Source organism: Elgaria multicarinata, chromosome 3 (genome assembly GCF_023053635.1).
Source record: "Elgaria multicarinata webbii isolate HBS135686 ecotype San Diego chromosome 3, rElgMul1.1.pri, whole genome shotgun sequence".
Lineage (NCBI taxonomy): Eukaryota > Metazoa > Chordata > Lepidosauria > Squamata > Anguidae > Elgaria > Elgaria multicarinata.
This window is the reverse complement of record NC_086173.1, coordinates 51,132,507-51,151,900: the sequence shown is the minus strand read 5'-3', so window position 1 is coordinate 51,151,900 and position 19,394 is coordinate 51,132,507. Positions and strand designations below refer to the sequence as shown.

Genomic DNA, 19,394 nt, shown 5'->3' with positions numbered 1-19,394 from the left:
CTATGAACACTGGGGTGTAGCTCCCCACCATTCACCGGCAGTTCCCTGAAATGAGCCAAATCACTGCGTCGATAGCGAAGCTTTTAATGTTCTGTTACCTAAATATCAATCAATAGCATTAGCTCTCGACAGAATGAAAATTACAACATAGACACAGGATATAAGTTAAAGTCCTCTGGAATAGATGGGAACCTGGACATCAATAGCACATTTACATTTGGCCCATGCGTAGGCAATTAGCAGGCATAATGGCTAGTACCAATAGGCTCATTATACCGGCATTGATACAGCATCCAATATTGTTCCTCTGAATAGAAAAAAATGATGGGCAGGCTGGTGGCAGGCTCTAGATATATTATAATGGAATAACTGTGCTACTTACAGTCTTGTTTGACTTGAGAGTGGTAGATTGATGAGAATGAACTTTAAGAGATGTCTGGTGGTGGTTCCAGGCTTTCTCCTTTAGTTTAGGGATGTATGAGAAATTTATTTCAGTCCTTTGTTGACCGGAATGTATCCAGTCTACACCTCCCAGAACCAAACACGGACATGAACGCAAATTGCAGTCCAAGCCCATACATTTCTGAGCTGGTGATACAATTCACCGAACAAAATAAAAGTGTTCAAGAATGCATATGTTTGAAAATGCATACGTTTGAGAAATGCATTCTTTTTTGGGGTGGGGTGGGGGAATCTGCACGAAGATACTTTAATCTCCCCCCTCTTTTATTTCCCATTTTGTAACACCTTAAATAAATAAATAAATAAATAAATAAATAAATAAATACATTTTTATACCGCCCAATAGCCGACGCTCTCTGGGCGGTTCACAAAAATTAAAATGATGTCACCTTTGCTCCCCTGGCCTGTTCATCAGCCTTTGCTGAACTTTTCCATCTCCATACATATGGGAAACACATTCAGCTCCCTAGCAAACCCCTCCCTGCAAGACTAGGAAAATGCCTACTAGCTGCTGCATCACACTGTAATTGGGAATGGTCCCAGTAGCAGCAGCAGCAATACCCAATAGGTAGCTGCATCCTCCTTACCTGCAGAGTTGAAACTTGGGACCAGTGTCTCATGGGCAAAATGGATGCTCCAGATTTAATTAAGACTCTCATGGATGTGAAAAAGAATATGTTTTTAGGTTGCAGGTCACATAAGGAGTGAACTCTCCCTATTACATTCTTGTACAATTCACATTTTATGTAAATGACCACCATCACTAAGTAAGAAAATAAGCATATATGTATCACTTTTAAGAGGTCAAAGGGTTCACATACATTATATCAGTGATTCTCACAACAACCCTGGAAGGTAAGACAGAATTATCCCCATACATGGATGCCTGATGCAAGAGTCACTTATTCAAGGGCACTAGTGCATGTGGTTCACAGATCAAGGATTGTATCAAACGTTAGTCTAATTTAAGATCCATTCATTTCATTGAGTCTGCTCTGAGTAAGACTAACATTGGATACAAGCTTAAATGTTTCAAGCACTGCAGGGTAACTTACTTTAAACTATAGGGTTGAAACTACTGCTGGACTTAGATGTTCATGTATTTTGAAACGGACACAGCTTCTGTGCCGGCCACTACATTTTTAAATGCAGAGTTCCTCTTCTCTCAGTAAGGCAAGGAAACCTATGTAGCTGGCTCTCTTAAGGTCCGGTTACCTAAAAGCAGATCTGTTTTAAGTGGCCAGTACAGCTAGACTTTGGTTCGGGCTCCTACGGGATGGCTCCTGCAGTGTGAGGAAGGCTTACGTATGCACAAGCACAGCCTCTGGCACTGAGCTGCTATGTATTATTCATTCTCCTAACCTTTTCCAACACAATGTTATGTCTTCTATGCACTTTCTTCCCTCTCCCTTTGGGGATCTATATAAGTTCTAACATGTGACATATTTTTTGCCTCCCCCCATCTTCAAAACACTTAGCTACATTAGTTATTTAATCCATACCTATCAGGATGTACTCACATGCATTCCACGACTGGAAAAACTTTAGGTAAGGAACTGATCCAATGCCAGGCACATACAGATGATTGAGACATTAAGAAGAATCATGTGATGTAACCATTCCAGGATGGTTCCAATTTTTAATACAGGTGAGTGAATACAGGTGAGTGAATCTCCTGGAACACAGGTGAGCCTTGAATGCACATGTGCACTCATTGTCCTCTATTATAGGATTTATAGACATGGTAACAGACCATGTCTATAAATGGGCACATTGTGCCCAGTGCTGCACAATGTGTTACATAAAATTACATAATCCCTTGCCAGGATTTATATAGTTCCGGTGGAGTTCTCTGATTGGCCCATGGGTTAGTCAGAATCAGGGCCAGCCCTTCTATTAGGCAGAGTGACATGTGTCAGATGCTGTACAATGTGGAGCGGGCAGTGGTGGTAGCCCCCTGGTCATACCTACTCTGCTGGAGGTTAGAACTGTGTCCCCCCCCCCCCAGCCAGGCAGTCTATCCTGCACCCCTAAACTAATCTGCTGCCTGCAACCGTAGTAAAGGATGCCATCCCATCACCAGTGTGTGAATAAGACTCAACTGCTGTCTGGTCAGCTTCTGTAAATGGAATTTTCAAGTTGTTAATTTGCAGGAATTGCACTCAAAATGTGTGCATGTTTGCACAAAGTTCAGTCGCAATTTCCACAACTCTATTTGCACAAATTACAGCACGACACACACAAAAACGATAAGCAAAAATTCCCAGAGTTTGGAGGAAAAAAATGTGGCTTAGCCAACAAATGCAAACTGAGTATGGTACACCATGGAACTCCGTGAAGCCAAAAGAGAGAGCTGAAATACCCAGTGATGGACATCTCTACTCTCAAAGGGAGCTAATTGTTTCCTGATACAGAGTCTACTGGAACGTTCTGAATGGGAGAAACAACTGAAAATCAAGATGACATACCTCCCAATGCCAAAGTTAAGGATTTAGTGTGTGTGCAAACACACATACACCTCCAGTGGTTCTGATGCTGACAGTGTTAATTAAATTGAATGCTGTCAGGCCTTTGGGGCAGATGTCCAGGGACCTGCTCAGATGAATGAGAAGGACCACATGAAATGCAGCACCTTTTGAAGTAAGTGAAGTGAAGAAGCCTCCACCATGCCGCCATCCCATAAGACCAGTGTGTAATTTTTATTTTATTTTTTTGAAACTGTATTCTATTGCAACTTTATCTAAAGTTATAATTAATATGATTTTATTATGTCTGTATTGCTTTATGCTATAAGTTGCTTTGGGAAGATTATGGTTTTGAAAGGCAGCTATGAAATGAATCATAGAATAGCAGAGTTGGAAGGGGCCTACAAGGCCATCAAGTCCAACCCCCTGCTCAATGCAGGAATCCACCCTAAAGCATCCCTGACAGATGGTTGTCCAGCTGCCTCTTGAAGGCCTCTAGTGTGGGAGAGCCCACATGTTGAACTAGAGGTCAACAGCTGCCCAATAGTTACACAGACGTAAGCATTTTGGTTAATTTCTATTTTAAAAATTCCTAAAAATCAAGAGATGAAATGAACTGATTCAAACTTTGCATTTCTAAAGCTCTACTTAAGAGCTCTCAGGGTCTCAAGTTTCATCTCTTTATCTTTAAAAATGAGGGAGCTGTAAGCATTTTGGTTAATTCCCATATGAGCTCCAATGAGCAAGGGGGGAGGCTGCCACCTCCATCACAATGTCCATCAACAACAAGAACCAACACACAGGAGGAGGAAGGAGAAGGTGTGGGGCAGGGCAGGTGCAATAGCAGTGGGAGAGCAAACAAGTGAAAAGAGAGTTCACTGGTATAGCGACGATCGTGAAAGGGAGGAACGCTTGCTGCGCTTATGAAATGGAGGTAAAGAAATGCAGAGGAAAACCAGGGGACGCAATAGGTGTGATGGAGCTCATAGAGAGCTGAGCTGAAGTCTGGGGTATGTACACTAATAGCATCTGGGGGATTCCTCTTTCTGGAGATCTGACATGTGAGCAATGGACTTGCTGTTGGATTGATAAGCTAGCTGTCTGCCTCCACATAATTAATAATAATAATAATTGTATTATTTCTTTCCCTCTGGATCGAGGCGGGGAATAACACTAAATACAATATAATACATAAACGTAGTTAAAAGAACATATAAAACCAATGCAATATTAAAATAACAATCACAGCATCTTAAAATTCTTAGGTTTAAAATTCATCTGGTTAGGCCTGCCGGAACAGACTAGTCTTTATGTAGGGTGACCATATTTGGGAAACCAAAAAAGAGGACACCTAGTGTGTGTGGGGGGAAGCAGCTTTCTGAGTCCTGCAGAAAGTACGTTATTCCCCCGCCACCTTAATGAACCCGATTGGAGTGGAGGAGGGGAAAGGATTTCATTTTGCACCACCACCATCCACTCCAATGGGGCCTTTTCTATAATGTCCACGAATGACCCACTTTCCCCTTTAAGACCTCAATTGGAGCTTGGGGTGGGGGAATGATGTGCCTCAAGAAAGCATGTCACTCCCTCCTGCCATGCCTTAAAGGGGAAGGTGTGTCATTCCAGGATATTATTGAAAATTATAGAAAATCCCCCCTGACACCATGGAAAGAACAAAAACCAGGACAAATCCAGGGAAATCCTGACAGTTGGTCACCCTACTTTATGGCTGTCTTAAACTCAAGGAGAGAATTAAGCTGATGAATCTCCTCTGGCAGGCCATTCCCCAGTCTGAGGGCGGCTGAAAATGTTCAACCTGTACATTTGCAAATAAGCTGAAAGGAAACCAGACTGGGATAACTACAGCCCTGCTGGAATTTCTCATTGCTCAGGGATGTGGGGCACACAGAACAGCACCTCCTATCTTTCTAACCAGCCCTTGTGCCAGGCCCCAGTCCTTCCTTCAACTGACACCTAGTTTGACATCCCAGCTACCTTAGACAGAAAAATCCAGGTCACTGCACACACAACGTCATGCGAGGCTGGGATGCTGTCACAGTTGCCTCGCAGCCCTGCAGGATGAATTCAAATGTCCCTATGTAGTTTCATTATTACATGCGAAGTAGCACTCTCCAAATTTCTTTTTCCTCCCCAGGCAAGAATACAGAGCTATAGGATTCTGTATACCTTCTATGCAGTACAAGAAGTCACTTCTCATAAGCAAAAAGTAAGCAGTACCAACAAGAACCTCTAGTTGAACTTTGGTATTTTATTTATAATTTTATTTTTAGCACTGGTAAAATGCAGCTCAGTCAGCCTTATGACCATGAACAGTTTCTCCCTATTTATTTAATATATTTGTGGACCATCCTTTGAGCCACAGCATCCTCAAGGTGGTTTGCAAAGTAAAGCTTTAAACAATAAAATATAAAATACCACTAAAAGAGTAGCCTAACACATTTAACACAACAGCAATTAAAGCTTGCATTTGTAAAAAACAAAAAAAAGGGGGGGGCATACATTCATTTCAAAGCAAACTGGAATATTCAAATCTTTAAATCCTCTTTTAAAAAACTAAGGAAGGGGAACCATGGTGGGGCATTGCATATAAGGACGTGGCCATCATAGAGAAGGCCCTGTTGCTTGTGCCTACCCACCTAATAGATCTTACTGGTGGGATGTGAGCAGGGCCTCTGTGGATGATCCTAGAGCCCAGGCAGGTTCACATAGGTGCAGTTGGTCTTTCAAATAACCTGGTCCTTTTTGGGCACAATCTTATACATTTTAGACAGAAACAAAAGGACTACAATATGCTGGCTGGGGCATACTGGGAGTGGTAGGCCTTTTCTCTCTCTAAACATGCAAAGGATTGCATCCTTAGGGTTTCAAAGGTATTCAACAACTCTTTATATTAGTCCCAGAAACACATTGGCAACCAGTGCAGCTGACACAGAATTGGTATTACATGTTCTGATCGCAAGCAACCTGGTGCCTACATTTTGCACCAGATGATGTTTCCAAACCATCTTTAAAAGCAGTAGCTGTGGCCCCATCCAGGGTGATGCCCAAAGATGTGATGCCCAAACTACCCAAGAATGCCAGGTGCTGATACCAGTCCAGGCCCCCGTCTTGACAGCGGTGCTTTGGTGCCACGAGGCACCTTGCTCCCACACTTGCATTTCTTCCCAGCACCTGCATGGGAAGGAATGCAAGTGAGAATTTTCCAGCTCTGGAAAAGTAAAACAAATAAAAATGGGGGGGGGGAGGAGAGCAACAGGGCTGTTCCTCCCCCCTTTTTTATTTTATTGTCTGTATCTGGACAGTTGCACAGATACAGATAATAAAAAATAAATTAAAAATGGGGGGGGGGAGGAATGAGGCAGCCAGAGGACAATGTGAGGAGAGGGACTGGGCGAACCATGTCTCCTCCCTTTGGCTACCCATTTCTCCCCACCCACCCCACAATCCTTTCTTTTTTTTATTATCTGTATCTGCAGAGCTCCACAGATATAGATAATAAAATTTTACAAAGTGTGGGGGGAAGGAAAGGCCCATTCCTCTCCTCCCCCATTTTTATTTTTTTATTTTTCCAGAGGTGCGGGTCCACCCATAGTGACCAATCAGGGGGCACCTTGGGCTCCGTTGCCAAAAAAGTCAGGGTAAGTGCCTGACTTTTTTGGAGCAGAGTTTCCAGGGTTTGCCTTTGGATGGCTTCACAATGGTGGCTGCATCATGTAGATGACCTGCCGCTACTGCCGAACCACCCTGGGGCAATCCATTCATGTAGACGTGCCCCTGGTTCAGCTGCTATGCTTCACTATATTCAGCTGCCTAGGGTGGAAACAACTAGCCACCAGTCCATCGTATCACCATCAATTTTTCATAAGTCTATACTACAGCACCAAAAGGTAAAATTACCTACTAGAGTAAATGGTCATAAGCCACCCTACCAACCACACTAATGGCCCATCAGGCCCAGGAGTTTCACTTTACCAATGATCATTTCTAGATAACTTTAGTAACAAAATAATAATAATAATAATAATAATAATAATAATAATGATGATGATGATGATGATGATGATGTATTGGGAAGTATAACTACATGATGTGTAAAATAAAATAAAATAAAAAACACCCACCCACCCCAGAAAATACTCATTTCCTAGCACTCTAATGTTGCTTGGCAATTCCTGGTTGTTTCAGTGAATTATCCTTCATAGCATTTAAGAGCCAGCACCAGCAGCCTCTGTGGCCATTTCTACATCTGCCTTTCCCCCCGGGATCGTGCCAGGATCATCCCTGTGCATCCAAATGACACACAGGGGATCCTGGGAGCAGGTGTAGAACAGGCCAGTGTCTCAAGCGCCCAAAATCGAAGCACTAGAATCTTCCTGCTTTGCCAGATGCCAAGATCTGATCTATGTTCTTCCTCAGGCCTTGGTCATCTTTCAGTCCAGCTTTCCCACTGGCTGTGTACTGGCTGGCTGTGTACAGAAATAGACTTCCTGCCTCTATGCCGCCTCCCATTCCATATGTGCTTGCTGCCTGCCGGTTGCCTTTGCCATGAGGCTTGCTTTGCTCCTTTTTCAGCTGCTTGACTCAGCCTCCAGCCCCTGGGCATCCTCTAGTGTTCTCTTGCCCCAATCTACACATGATAATCCAGATACTGACAACTGACAAGCTGACCTTCAGGGCCAGCCCAAGACATTTGGCTGCCTGAGGCAAAGGACAGGATGGTGCCCCCTTCCCTGTCTGTGGACAGAAGTAGACTAGACTGGCAGCTGAATCTTCGTTCAAGAGTGGCAGTAGAATAGCACTGACCATTATACCTGAGGTAGCAAGCTAGTTTAGGGAGCCCAGAATGGGCTCTGTGGCCAATACAGCTCTGATCCCCCACAGAGGAAAACAGCTGGGATGCTGCCACTGCTGCCCTTCAGCATCTGTCACCTGAAGTGGTCACCTCACTCTGCTTAATGGTAGGGCCAGCCCTGCTGATATGTCCAAAACCCAGGGCAACCTTGGGTTTCTTGCTGCATAACAACCAGGATCCTAGCATAAAGTTCCAGCAGAGGAGCATAGTAATAATAGACCTACCTAATCTGATTGGGTCACATCATGCTTAGAAACTGCACAGAAGCCTTACTAACATCAGCCTTCATGGGCTCTCTGCTTGACTACCATTCTAGCAATCTCTTTCACACTGAAATAGGTAGAGGTGTTACATCATTTGTCACCTGGGCATTCACACTTCAGCCGCAGCTGAGGACCAGTGTGACTCCAAGAAGGCTAAAATTGCTTAGCTTTTCATATGGCTTTATGTTTAAAACTGGACCTCAGCTGCTACACATGTGCTATACCAAGGATCTATAGCCAGAGAGAAGTTGGACTGGCATGCTGATGTTTCGCTATTTAAACCCAGCTTAAACATATTGCAAAATGTCTGAATTCCTGCACAGGACAGGTTTAGTTTTCATGTCTGGCATCACTTCTGGGCTTGTGTCAGGGCCAGCACCAGGCTCCAGCATGCCTTTGACAAAGTGCTGTGATGCTCCTCCCACACACAAACTACCCAGGCACACCCTGCTGCTACCACTGCATCAACCAGTCCTCCCACAACCGGACAATCCTGCAGGGCCTGCACTGCAGTATTTAAAAACAGAACTTTTTTTGTCTTAGGTTTCGTGTAGCAGCGATCTGGACCAATCAGATGCTGCCAGAGGTGGGCAATCAATAAAAGTACAGGAGAGGTGAAGGCCATGGCTGTGCCCTCATTGCTTCCCGTCTCCACCAAGGCAGCATCTGATTGGTGCTACTGAAACTTAAGGTTAAAAAAACTTCTGCTTTAAAATGGCGGGGCATAGGCCCTGCAGTTGCAGGCTGATCCACCCAGCCGCTGCTGCCCACAATGGATGTGTTCAGAAGACGCCTTAAACCATGGCCTTAACCATGGTGAATAAAGGCTTTGTGGCTTAACCACCATGGTCAACGCCGTCGTTTAAGGTGTCTTCTGAACACAGCCAATACTTCCTTTTGTGCAGTGGGGCCGGCTGGGCAAGGGGATAGTGAGAAGAGGAGCAGCTGCCATTGCAGCAGCAGCATTCCAACTCCAGCAGCAGCTGCAGTGGGAACAGGCCTGCTGGGCCCTTTTCAGTCTCTGACCCTCGGCAGCTGCCCGATCATGCCAACTGCAGATGTTGGGCCTGGCAACATACAAGTATGTCTGAGAGTCCTTGGTTTGAATGTAGACCAATTTTCTCCCAACTTGGTGCCCTCCAAGTTTTGAAGTTCAGTTGCCATGAGTCCCAGCCAGCATGGCCAATGGTGAGAAATCCTGGGAATAGCAGTTCAAAATATCTGGAGGCCAAAAGGTTGGGGAAAACTGAAGTAGATGGCAAATGGAAAAAAGAAATGATAACGGCCAATAAAGATTAGCTATGTTCTAACCTTTGAATTAGGAATGTCATGAACCTGATTACCCATAAACTGCTATCTGCTTCACTGAAGCTAATTGCAAGTTTTATTTGAAGCTGAGGGAAGCAGGAAATTTTAGTTAAATAAGATTGGAAGAGAGAGAGAAATGTCCATTCTAACATCTCCTGACTACCAAATTGGCAATCAGGGAAAGCTACCTATTGTTAGCCAACTCTGAATGCCTTGCTCAAGCAATTAGCCAAACCTCCTGTTCTAGCTTTGCATCAGACTCCAAATCTACAAAGGTTACTAGTGAAAGCTGTTCTCAAATTACCTGTTAGCAATCCTGGATCATATCCTTGTAAGTCCAAGTGCTGCATCACCTGTGTGAGACTCAATTACCTCCAAGAGCACAAGGACTGGCAGGTCTTAATCAAACAAAACATTATTTGCAGGGCATGCAGAGTTATTTAATGAATGCAAATGCCCAGAATATCATACAGGTAACAAGGAAAAACGACAACCAAAAAACTGACCCACATACACATTTCTCAATGCCACCTTAACAAAATGAATGGGAGCAAGAGTTGCAAAGCATTTTAAACTGGTTGCAAAACACTGTAAATCAGAAGATCACTGCCTATCTGATGTATCAGTTAGTGCAATAGAGATGTCACCTGATCCAAAAATGCTGGAAGCAAGAGGAAACTTATGGATGTATAAATAACTGGAAATTAACACCCAACATCACTGACTCACAGCATGTGCCACATCTTGGGATATTCCATCTTCTCTGTTCTAGAACTGCCACCTTAGCTACAGGACACTTTGATTCATATGAGAGCAGCTGAAGAAGGCAAAAGCCAAAATGTGTTGCTTTAAGATTTAAGTTTTCCTGGTTTGCTAGTCAGATAGATAAATAGACAGACATAGACAGACAGAAACTGTTTTTATGTTGTTGCCATTCCAGAGTTTCTATGGTACTGGATATAAAGCTGCTGCACTTTAGATCCATAGGCTTGGGAGCACAGGTGCTGCTTTGGCAGGTTTGCAATTTTGTGTCATCTTTGTAAATATTCGTTTTCTAGCTACGACCCAACCTTAGTATTGCCCTCAATGCATTTAGAACTCATTTGCAACATACACACTGGGCCTGACTTGGCTTAACTTCCACATTTAAGGACTTGCAAGTGTCAAAAGCAGACAGATGTGCTCCTGACACTCACGATCCAAATAGTGACTGTACCAATTCCCATATTGATCATTGCTAGTCCAAATGGGCTGGCTATATTGGCATAGGTATATTAACTACGAGGGCACAAAACCAGTAATGATGGCAACAACCGAATAGTAGATACAGTTTTTCCTGTCTGCTTCCTGTCTTGGCATCACCACAATTGGGGAAACTGCATTCTGGAAGTATGCCCATTGCCATGCAACGAGGCATTCCACTCAGCCATTTGGCGAGGTTTGCTAAATACAAAAGCAAATATTAGCAAGCAGCCTACAGCAGAACCTCCATAATGAGTTTTCGCTCTAATTAAAGGTGCAATGCTATGAATGTTTAAACAGGAAAAAGGTAGGGTGATTATATTTTGGAAACTGAAAAGGAGAAGAACATGGTTGTCCCCAAAGGGGGCGTGCCCACCCACATGCCCAGCCCCCAGGGGGCATATCCAGCACCAAGGGGGTGTGCCCACCTGAACATAGCCTTGGTCACATCTCTGATTTTACGGCAAACAATTAAGGAAAAACTGTTCTACATAACATTTTAATGTTAAAATCACTGAAATAAAGAACAAGTGAGACATTCAACATATCTGAAATTTCTTCACTTACTCCTATTTTTGTAGCTTTTGCTGTATTCTGAAGCTTTGCTATACTCTGTGTGATACATTCTCCCCTTCCCTCAAATATCTTTTCTGACTGTATCCTCATTGCAAGCTGCTGCTGCTGCTGCTGTTAACTGGGCTTGTTGCCAGCCAGTTGGCTGGCTGGCTTTTTTATTTTTATATTACAATTTTTTATTTTTTTTTTAAAAAGGTGTGTATGATTGTCACAAGTTTCTCTGCTCTAACATTAGGGTGGGTGTTGTGGGCGGTGATACTACTTTGCCCATTCGCACTTCTCACTTTTATATACATTAGCTTCTCAAGGCTTGTGCATTGGCACCACTTCACACATCCAGATGTTGAACTCCAGATGTTGAACACATCCTGTCTACTTCCTGCACAAACACGTGACTCTGAGACCCTCTATTTAATGACCTGCATTGCATGCCAGCACCGTGGGGGTGTCTGAGTTGTCTGTTCAGCCTGTTGTCTCTCTTTCTCTAAGTCATTGCAGCAAAACCAAAGCCTCCAGCCTCAAACAATCTCACCCTCTTTCTTCCAAATTCTCCTGACAGTCCAGCTGGGGTGCACAATTGTGGCCAGGGGTACTGCTTATTGCAGCTTATTGCTTGGTCCTATTTGGTGATTCTGACGTTTAAAAACCTCCACTGCCAGCTGCCCCCAACTCCTCATGATGTTTCCACTGGCAATTTGAACTGATATAGTCCAGACACATGTTTATAAACCACATAGGACATGGATAGAGGCCTACCCAGGTGAATTTTAAGGTGTCTTAAAAGATTTTAAGATTTTAATAATGTATTGGTTTTATATGTTTTTAATTCGTTTTATGTATTTTATAGTATTTTTGTATTCAATGTTGTTCCCCACCTCAATCTCGAGGAAGAGGTGGGTAAGAAATCAATCCATCATCATCATCATCATCATCTATGAACTGCTTATTTGGGGAGGGGGGTTTCATGGTTGCATCTGTAAAGGTAGGGCAGCGTTCTATGGCCTGCTCCTACTGGATTTAGCACAGGCCAAGACAAAGATGCAGGAGACTCACCAAGTGAGGTAGAAGACTTTAATCAGACAAAGGGTAGGGATGATACATGGAAAGAATAACTAAAAAGAATATCATAAATGCATGCATAGCATAAAACCCAGTAACGTCTAAAACTAATAAAACTTAATGGTGCCTAAATACTCACGCCGGGCCTGGCCCCCACATCATAGTTCTCACTCTCCTCCTTGCCAGAAACAGACACACCAGGCATTAGGGGTGGGCCCCAACTTATACTCCTTTTTCCCTTCTCAGTTCCTCTGTCCCCACCCCTTTGGGCTTTGTCCTATTGCCTCTGCCCGGTGATCACTCAAGGCCTTTTGGCAGTTAAAGTCCAGCATCCTGGCGCCAAGCCTGGGCTGTCTTCCTCCCTTCTCCAGGTGTCGGCCAAGGCCCCTTGTCTTTTAACTTTAGTGCATCATAAAACCAACTAAAATTACTCCCTTCCCCACTACTTCACCCATGTGTCTTCTACTCAGCAGTCTCTCTGCTTTCTTTTACAGCATCCACAAGAAAACTCAGATTGGACTGGGGCTGGGTGAAGCTGTAGCACTGGGTGCCATTTGCTTGATCTGACTTGCCTCCCCAGAGCTTGTACTAGTAATTCCTGTCGTCCTCCCAGTACAGCAATAGAAGCTTTAGAAGAAGGGATGGAAGTCAAATTGAGAAATGAGTGCAAGGGTGAAGAGGGGAGGTGGAGGACTCCTCCAGTACATAGTTCCAATATCTGCACTCGCATTAAAAAAGAAAAGAAAAAAGAGGTCTGATTATGGATTTCAGAATGTCACATCTAGTTTGGCCCAGAGTGTTGCCAACATCATAGTGAGTTGACAGCTAGACTATTGGTTCTTCCACTCAGTAGAAACATAAAAATGTCTGGGTGTGGGTGTGTGGATGAATAAAGCCTTGAAAATTGAGTTCTTGTGTAATTGGTCTAACAAGCTGCAGACTTTAATAATGCATTTATATCAAGACTTAGAGGGCTGATGCAACCAGAGTAGGGAAGATAGTTAGACAACAATAGCAACAAGAAAGGAAGCAATTTAATGTTATGATAACAACCAATTTCCAGAACAGCCCAGATGAACATAGACATTTGTACTGCGGTTTCACTTTCACTGTTGTGCAAGAGCCCCATCCTTTTCCAATAACATATAATCACCTTGAAAAGAGAAGAGAGAAGTTTGGCCTATATAAACCTAACCTTTATTGGTTAGTTTCAAACAAAGGATTAAACAAAACTGATGTCTCTCCTAGACAGAAAGCAACCCAGGAAAAGCAAGTGGAACACATCACATAGGAAATCAGTGGTAATGGTAGCGAATGTCTAAATTTCGAGGCATGTAAATGCAGAGGCAGCTGTTGGGGCAGGGAGCAGAGACGATCACAGGTATATACATATTATGAATAGTATTCCACACATCACAGAACTGTTCCAACACCAGGATTTCTAGAGCAAGTTTGTTTGTACAGGAAACTCAGCAAAATATTATACCGATCATTTGGCAAAATAAAAAGTCATTTTTATGTGGATTTTTGCAGACAGAGCTTTGCTAGTAATCCATCCGCTAAATAATAACTTGACTGAGGACCCTTCATTTTGAACTGCTCTATCCACACTAGCGCCTCCAGTTGCTTTGGATTACAATTCCCATCATCCTTCACCATTGGTCATGCTGGCTGGGGCTAAAAGGAGTTGAAGACCAAAACATTTGGAGGGAGCATGTTGGGGAAGGCTGTAAAAGGGAATATTGCAGTCTGAAGGAAAGCTCATTAAATATCAAGAACTGGAGCCTTTCATGTTAAGAATAAGCCATCACCTCTGTTTATCTCATGTACGTTTTACCTAGAACCTTATGCACGCAAAGCAATGCCATTAGGAGCTCTCCCCTATGAGGTTGCCGCTACCTCATAGTTACATGAAGAAAGTTACCGAAGGGATGTTGCTGAGTTGAAAAAGTGCCGAAAAGAGCAACTAAATGAGGAGGAGGCTGGAGCATCACCCCTATGAAGAACCATTACAACATCTTGGACTGTTAAGTTAGAGAAAAAGTGAGGGAAGAAATTATAGAATCATAGAATAGTAGAGTTGGAAGGGGCCTACAAGGCCATCGAGTCCAACCCCCTGCTCAATGCAGGAATCCTCCCTAAAGCATCCCCGACAGATGGTAGTCCAGCTGCCTCTTGAAGGCCTCTAGTGTGGGAGAGCCCACAACCTCCCAACTGATTCCATTGTCGCACTGCTCTAACAGTCAGGAAGTTTTTCCTGATGTCCAGCTGGAATCTGGCTTCCTTTAACTTGAGTCCATTATTCCGTGTCCTGCACTCTGGGAGGATGGAGAAGAGATCCTGGCCCTCCTCTGTGTGACAACCTTTTAAGTATTTGAAGAGTGCTATCATGTCTCCCCTCAATCTTCTCTTCTCCAGGCTAAACATGCCCAGTTCTTTCAGTCTCTCTTCATAGGGCTTTGTTTCCAGACCCCTGATCACCCTGGTTGCCCTCTTCTGAACACGCTCCAGCTTGTCTGCGTCCTTCTTGAATTGTGGAGCCCAGAACTGGACGCAATACTCCAGATGAGGCCTAACCAGGGCCGAATAGAGAGGAACCAGTACCTCACGTGACTTGGAAGCTATACTTCTATTAATGCAGCCCAAAATAGCATTTGCCTTTCTTGCAGCCATATCGCACTGTTGGCTCATATTCAGCTTGCAATCTACAACAATTCCAAGATCCTTCTCATTTGTAGTATTGCTGAGCCAAGTATCCCCATCTTGTAACTGTGCCTTTGGTTTCTGTTTCCTAAATGTAGAACTTGGCATTTATCCCTATTAAATTTCATCCTGTTGTTTTCAGCCCAGCACTACAGGTGTGGAGAAATTGGCCAGGGAGACATTTTTCTTCCTAGACAAGAACCAGGGTCGTCCCATGAAGCTTATTGGCAGGAGATTCAGGACAGATAAAAGGAAGCATTTCTTCATACAGCGCATAGTTAAACTGTGCAATTCACTTCCACAAGAGGTAGTGATGGCCCCCACATTGGATGGCTTTAAAAGGAAGTTGAACACATTCAGGGAGGATGGGGCTATCAATGGCTACTAGTCCTGATGTCCATATGCTACCTCCAGAATCAGAGGCAGTATGCCTACGTACATCGGTTGCTGGGGAACATGGGTAGGTGGGTGCTGTTGCACTCATGTCCTGCTTGTGGGTTTCCCATAGGCAACTGTTTAGCCACTGTGAACAAAATGCTGGACTAGATGGACCTTTGCTCTGATCCAGCACAGCTCTTCTTATGTTCTAACTGTAGTGCAATCTTCTCCAATTTGGTGCCTTCCAGATGTTCTGGACTACAATCCCCATCATTCTCAGTAAGCAGGGCCAACCCCCTTTGCCCATACTGGCTGTGCAGGATGGGAGTTGCAGTGAAAATCATCTGGGGTGCACCAGGTTGGGAAAGGCTGCTGTAGTGGTATCCCCTAGAACTAGATCCACCTGAATCCAGTAGATATAGCAATGTGGCTCCTACCCACACCAGCATGACTCCTTCCCAATGGTTGATCATGTCAAAGCAGCAGCTACAATGCTGAGGTACACAGGAATGAGTGATGAGAATAAATGGAGGCATTTGAAAGTAAGAGCTTAGTACCTAAGTAAGAACCTTGCAAGACTGAACTCTGCAGCCATCAAACCAGTTAAACTGGGTAAGTATAAGTGAGACATTATTTGAGGATTGCAGCCTATGGCTGCAATCAGAGATGCTACAGAATTATAGAAATTCTATAGTCCAGGATAAAAGCTGCCCTGGCACTATAGGAGAGGGTTTCCTCCAAGAGACTCCGTTTGCAGGGCAAAACAGCATAGCTCACGTGGCAAGTTTCCAAAAACACCCATTAGTGTCTGTTTGCAAACATGTCCTCCTATTTCTCTTTACATTCAGTGTCTGCCTGTATCTCCTTTCCAAATTATCCTCATTAATGCTTGGAAATAAGCAAGGGTCTAGCAGTTGCTGTCCAACAGCTGTGCTGTGTTAACAAATGCCGTAGACACAAACAGTTCCATTCCCCATAATTTGCTGGCAAATCGAAAGTTTCTTGCAGTGTTGTTTTTCATGGGATTCTATAAATAAGCTACAGCCTGGCATTAATGTCCCATCACGTCCAGAACTCATTCTCGCCATCTTTTGGGCTTTACAAACATTGCAGCTATTTATGTGTATAGTTAAGAAGGAGCTTGCTCATGAAAAGATCTTAAGTTTAGGATTGGGGTCCCTTTCATGGAGCGCAGAAATCATGGTTAGGAACACAGAAAACTACCTTATGCAGAGTCAAACCACTGGTCCATCTAGCCCAGTATTGTTGACACTGATAGGTTGTGCTCTTTAGGGGTTTTCCAGCCCTATCTGGAGATGCTGAGGACTGAACCTGCATTCAACTGCATACAGATCTGCAGCTCCTCCATGATTAAACTTCCATAGTTGATTCCCCACCCCCACTTCATGACCCTTCCTTTACATTTCTTTCTATGTTAAAAGGTACATGCAATTGCAATGAATAATGAATTTGATCTGCAACACGGCTCTCTTCCTTCCTTCCATTTAATTTTAAAACATCAACAAATGACTGTGCTTAAGGAGATTCACAAACCTTTTGAAGGAGGTGCTTGTTTTCCCCAGACATTCAACTTTGAAAGCATCATATGCAAATGACAAAGTTCATAGAGACATATAAGAAGTTGGCATCCTCAGCCTCCACTCTCACCCCCCCCTTTTCCTAAAAAGTACACTACCTCTTGTTTATGTTGTTTCATGCATTGCTTCTTAGGTTAACTCTAGTTCATTTCAGTGCTCTCTCTTGCACTCACAAGATCTCTCTCCCCCCCCTCTTTCTCTCTCTCTCTCTCTCACACACACACACACACACACACAGAGAGAGAGAGAGAGAGAGCAAGTCTGTAGTCTGTACCTTGTGCAGAAGGTCCTCGTTGTAGTAAGTGCTGCTTTGGATGCCAGCTCCATTGGCACCCATCCCCGAGTAGGCATAAGGGCTGCCAGCCCCGCTCTGATATCCCCAGTAGGTCTCCATTTCTTTATCAAGAAAAATTTTCTTGCGTCAAGGCTCAAAGCATCGGCTCCGAGCCAGACCTCAATGCAGCAAGCAAGCCCCGCGGTTTTCTCTGCTTCAGCCTGCTACATTTTCCTCCTCTCCTGGAGAGAAAAAGGTGCCAATGAAACACATCTAAACAGAGCTCGTCCTGAACCGAGCTGAGTCGGAGGGCGTGAGGGTGTTGTTGATGAGACTGGATTCGGTTTCTCGGGAATGCAAAGGTGCTGAGCAAGCGAGAAACTCCCAGCTTTTAGGGATCCATAGGGCTGCAGTGCCCGGACAGGCTTTCAGCACCAAGGCTAGCTCCCGCGGCCCAAGAGATCGAAAAACCTCTTGCGCTCAGCCAAGCAGCACCACGAAGAACTCTCCAGCACAACGCTCCTCCGCTGCAATCGCTGCCCTTCTATCACGGGTCAGCACCACGGACGGCGCTCGCAATACCTGAACGACTCTGCGGTCAGCACCTAGGACAGTGCCCCAGGCCGCAGACTTAAAATAAATAAATGAATAAAGGCATTGCTATAAAGCGACTGATGTTGTCCCTTTAATTTTCCAAACTTGAATAAACACTCTGCCTATCCTCTTACATCACAACACACACCGCCCCCTGGATCCTTTTCCAGCACTGCCAGCAAGTTTCCAACTTATCAGTGCAGGATTCAGAGTAAATAAAAGGGGTGTGAATGTGTGAAAGAACCTCCAGCTATAATGCTTCCTTCCCACATTGTATAAAATCTGGTAAAATCAGCCCAGCTCCCCTCCCCCCACAGCACTTTTCAATATCCTTTCTTCTGTTGGGAAAGCAAAATATAATCCTTGGCCCTTGTCCGATGCTCAGGGGAGCAGAGCTGACTTCATCCATCGTGCAAGCAGGGCCACATGGGATTGGAAAGGGAGATGTACCAGCTATTTCAAAATAAAAGACAGCTGCTGTAGGAAAACAATTACTCTAGTTTTTCTTCTGTTTGCATTTCAAAGGGAAAGAAGGGAGATTCTTACCTGAACAGTCTGTTTAGGTACCAAGAACAGAGGCAACGGGATATGGAGAAGTTCCGTTAGCCATTCTAAGTTCAAATGTTGGTGTGCTCAGTGCCATCTTTAAATATACAATAATACTTTTTAAAAAGTCTGTCAACTCAAAACAGTTCATACTACTCCAAAAATTGTTCTAAATAACCTGAACCAAAGCTATGAAAGATTATATCACCATCATTCTTATTTAACACACTGCAAAAAAGCTGTCACTATTCAAGTTTCAAATATAACTAGGAAATCCAAAACATGGACTCACAGTCCTTAAAGCAACCTTCTCCAGCCTTATGTTTTGGACTATAACTAGGACCAATGTTCATATTAGCTGGGGCTGTTGGGAATTGTAGTTGAAAACAACTGGAAGATTCCAGATGGTGAAGGCTGTCTTATTGGGCTTCACCACACCAGGCTAAAAACTGCATCCTTATTAGGGCTGCTTCTTCCAGAGTCTTCGCAGGATTATGATTGGCACAATACATGCATTCCCACCCACCCCAATTTTTGAGCCATTTCCTTTGTGGGCAACTTCCATATGGTCCATTTATACAGCAAGTAGATAGTGCTCTGATACTGTACAATTTCAGAAATCCATGACCACTTTGATGGTGGTCTATATTTATTACTGCATTTTTGACAATTTACAACATGGCAGAATAGAGCTTAAAATGATGGGAGAGGCACTGGAGGATGATGACATCATGAAAAGGACCCCAGAACATCTGTGGATGCCTAACAAGATGCAAGATGCACTGAATGGCACACATCATTCAAAGTGTTTGCTTGTGGGTGGCAAGTGAAGAAGTAGATAGGCAGAATAATCCAAAATCTAAACAGAAGTCCAAATCTGGCCTGCCTGGGGTCCCCAAATGTCACACCCCTTTCTCTCTGACCACCAATGGTTTGGAAGTTTCACAGCTTTTCTTCAGTTTCCCCCCCACACACCCCATACTTAATGATTGCAATGCATCTCCTAAGGCTTAGTTACTGGCAGTGAGAGCTTCAAGCTAAAACATTTGTAGG

At 43.9% G+C, this 19,394-nt stretch overlaps 1 protein-coding gene across 2 annotated transcripts in view; it reads right to left on the bottom strand.

The window, feature by feature from the left end:
* Positions 1-17,885, bottom strand: part of RAB37 (RAB37, member RAS oncogene family) — a 90,464-nt gene extending 72,579 nt beyond the window's left edge. For both annotated transcript variants that reach the window (XM_063120244.1, XM_063120245.1), the window contains exon 1: positions 17,202-17,885. In XM_063120244.1, the coding sequence (XP_062976314.1) occupies positions 17,202-17,321 (120 nt within the window). In that variant the 5' untranslated portion in view covers positions 17,322-17,885. The remainder of the gene's footprint in view (positions 1-17,201) is intronic.
* Between the last annotated feature and the right edge of the window lie 1,509 nt (positions 17,886-19,394).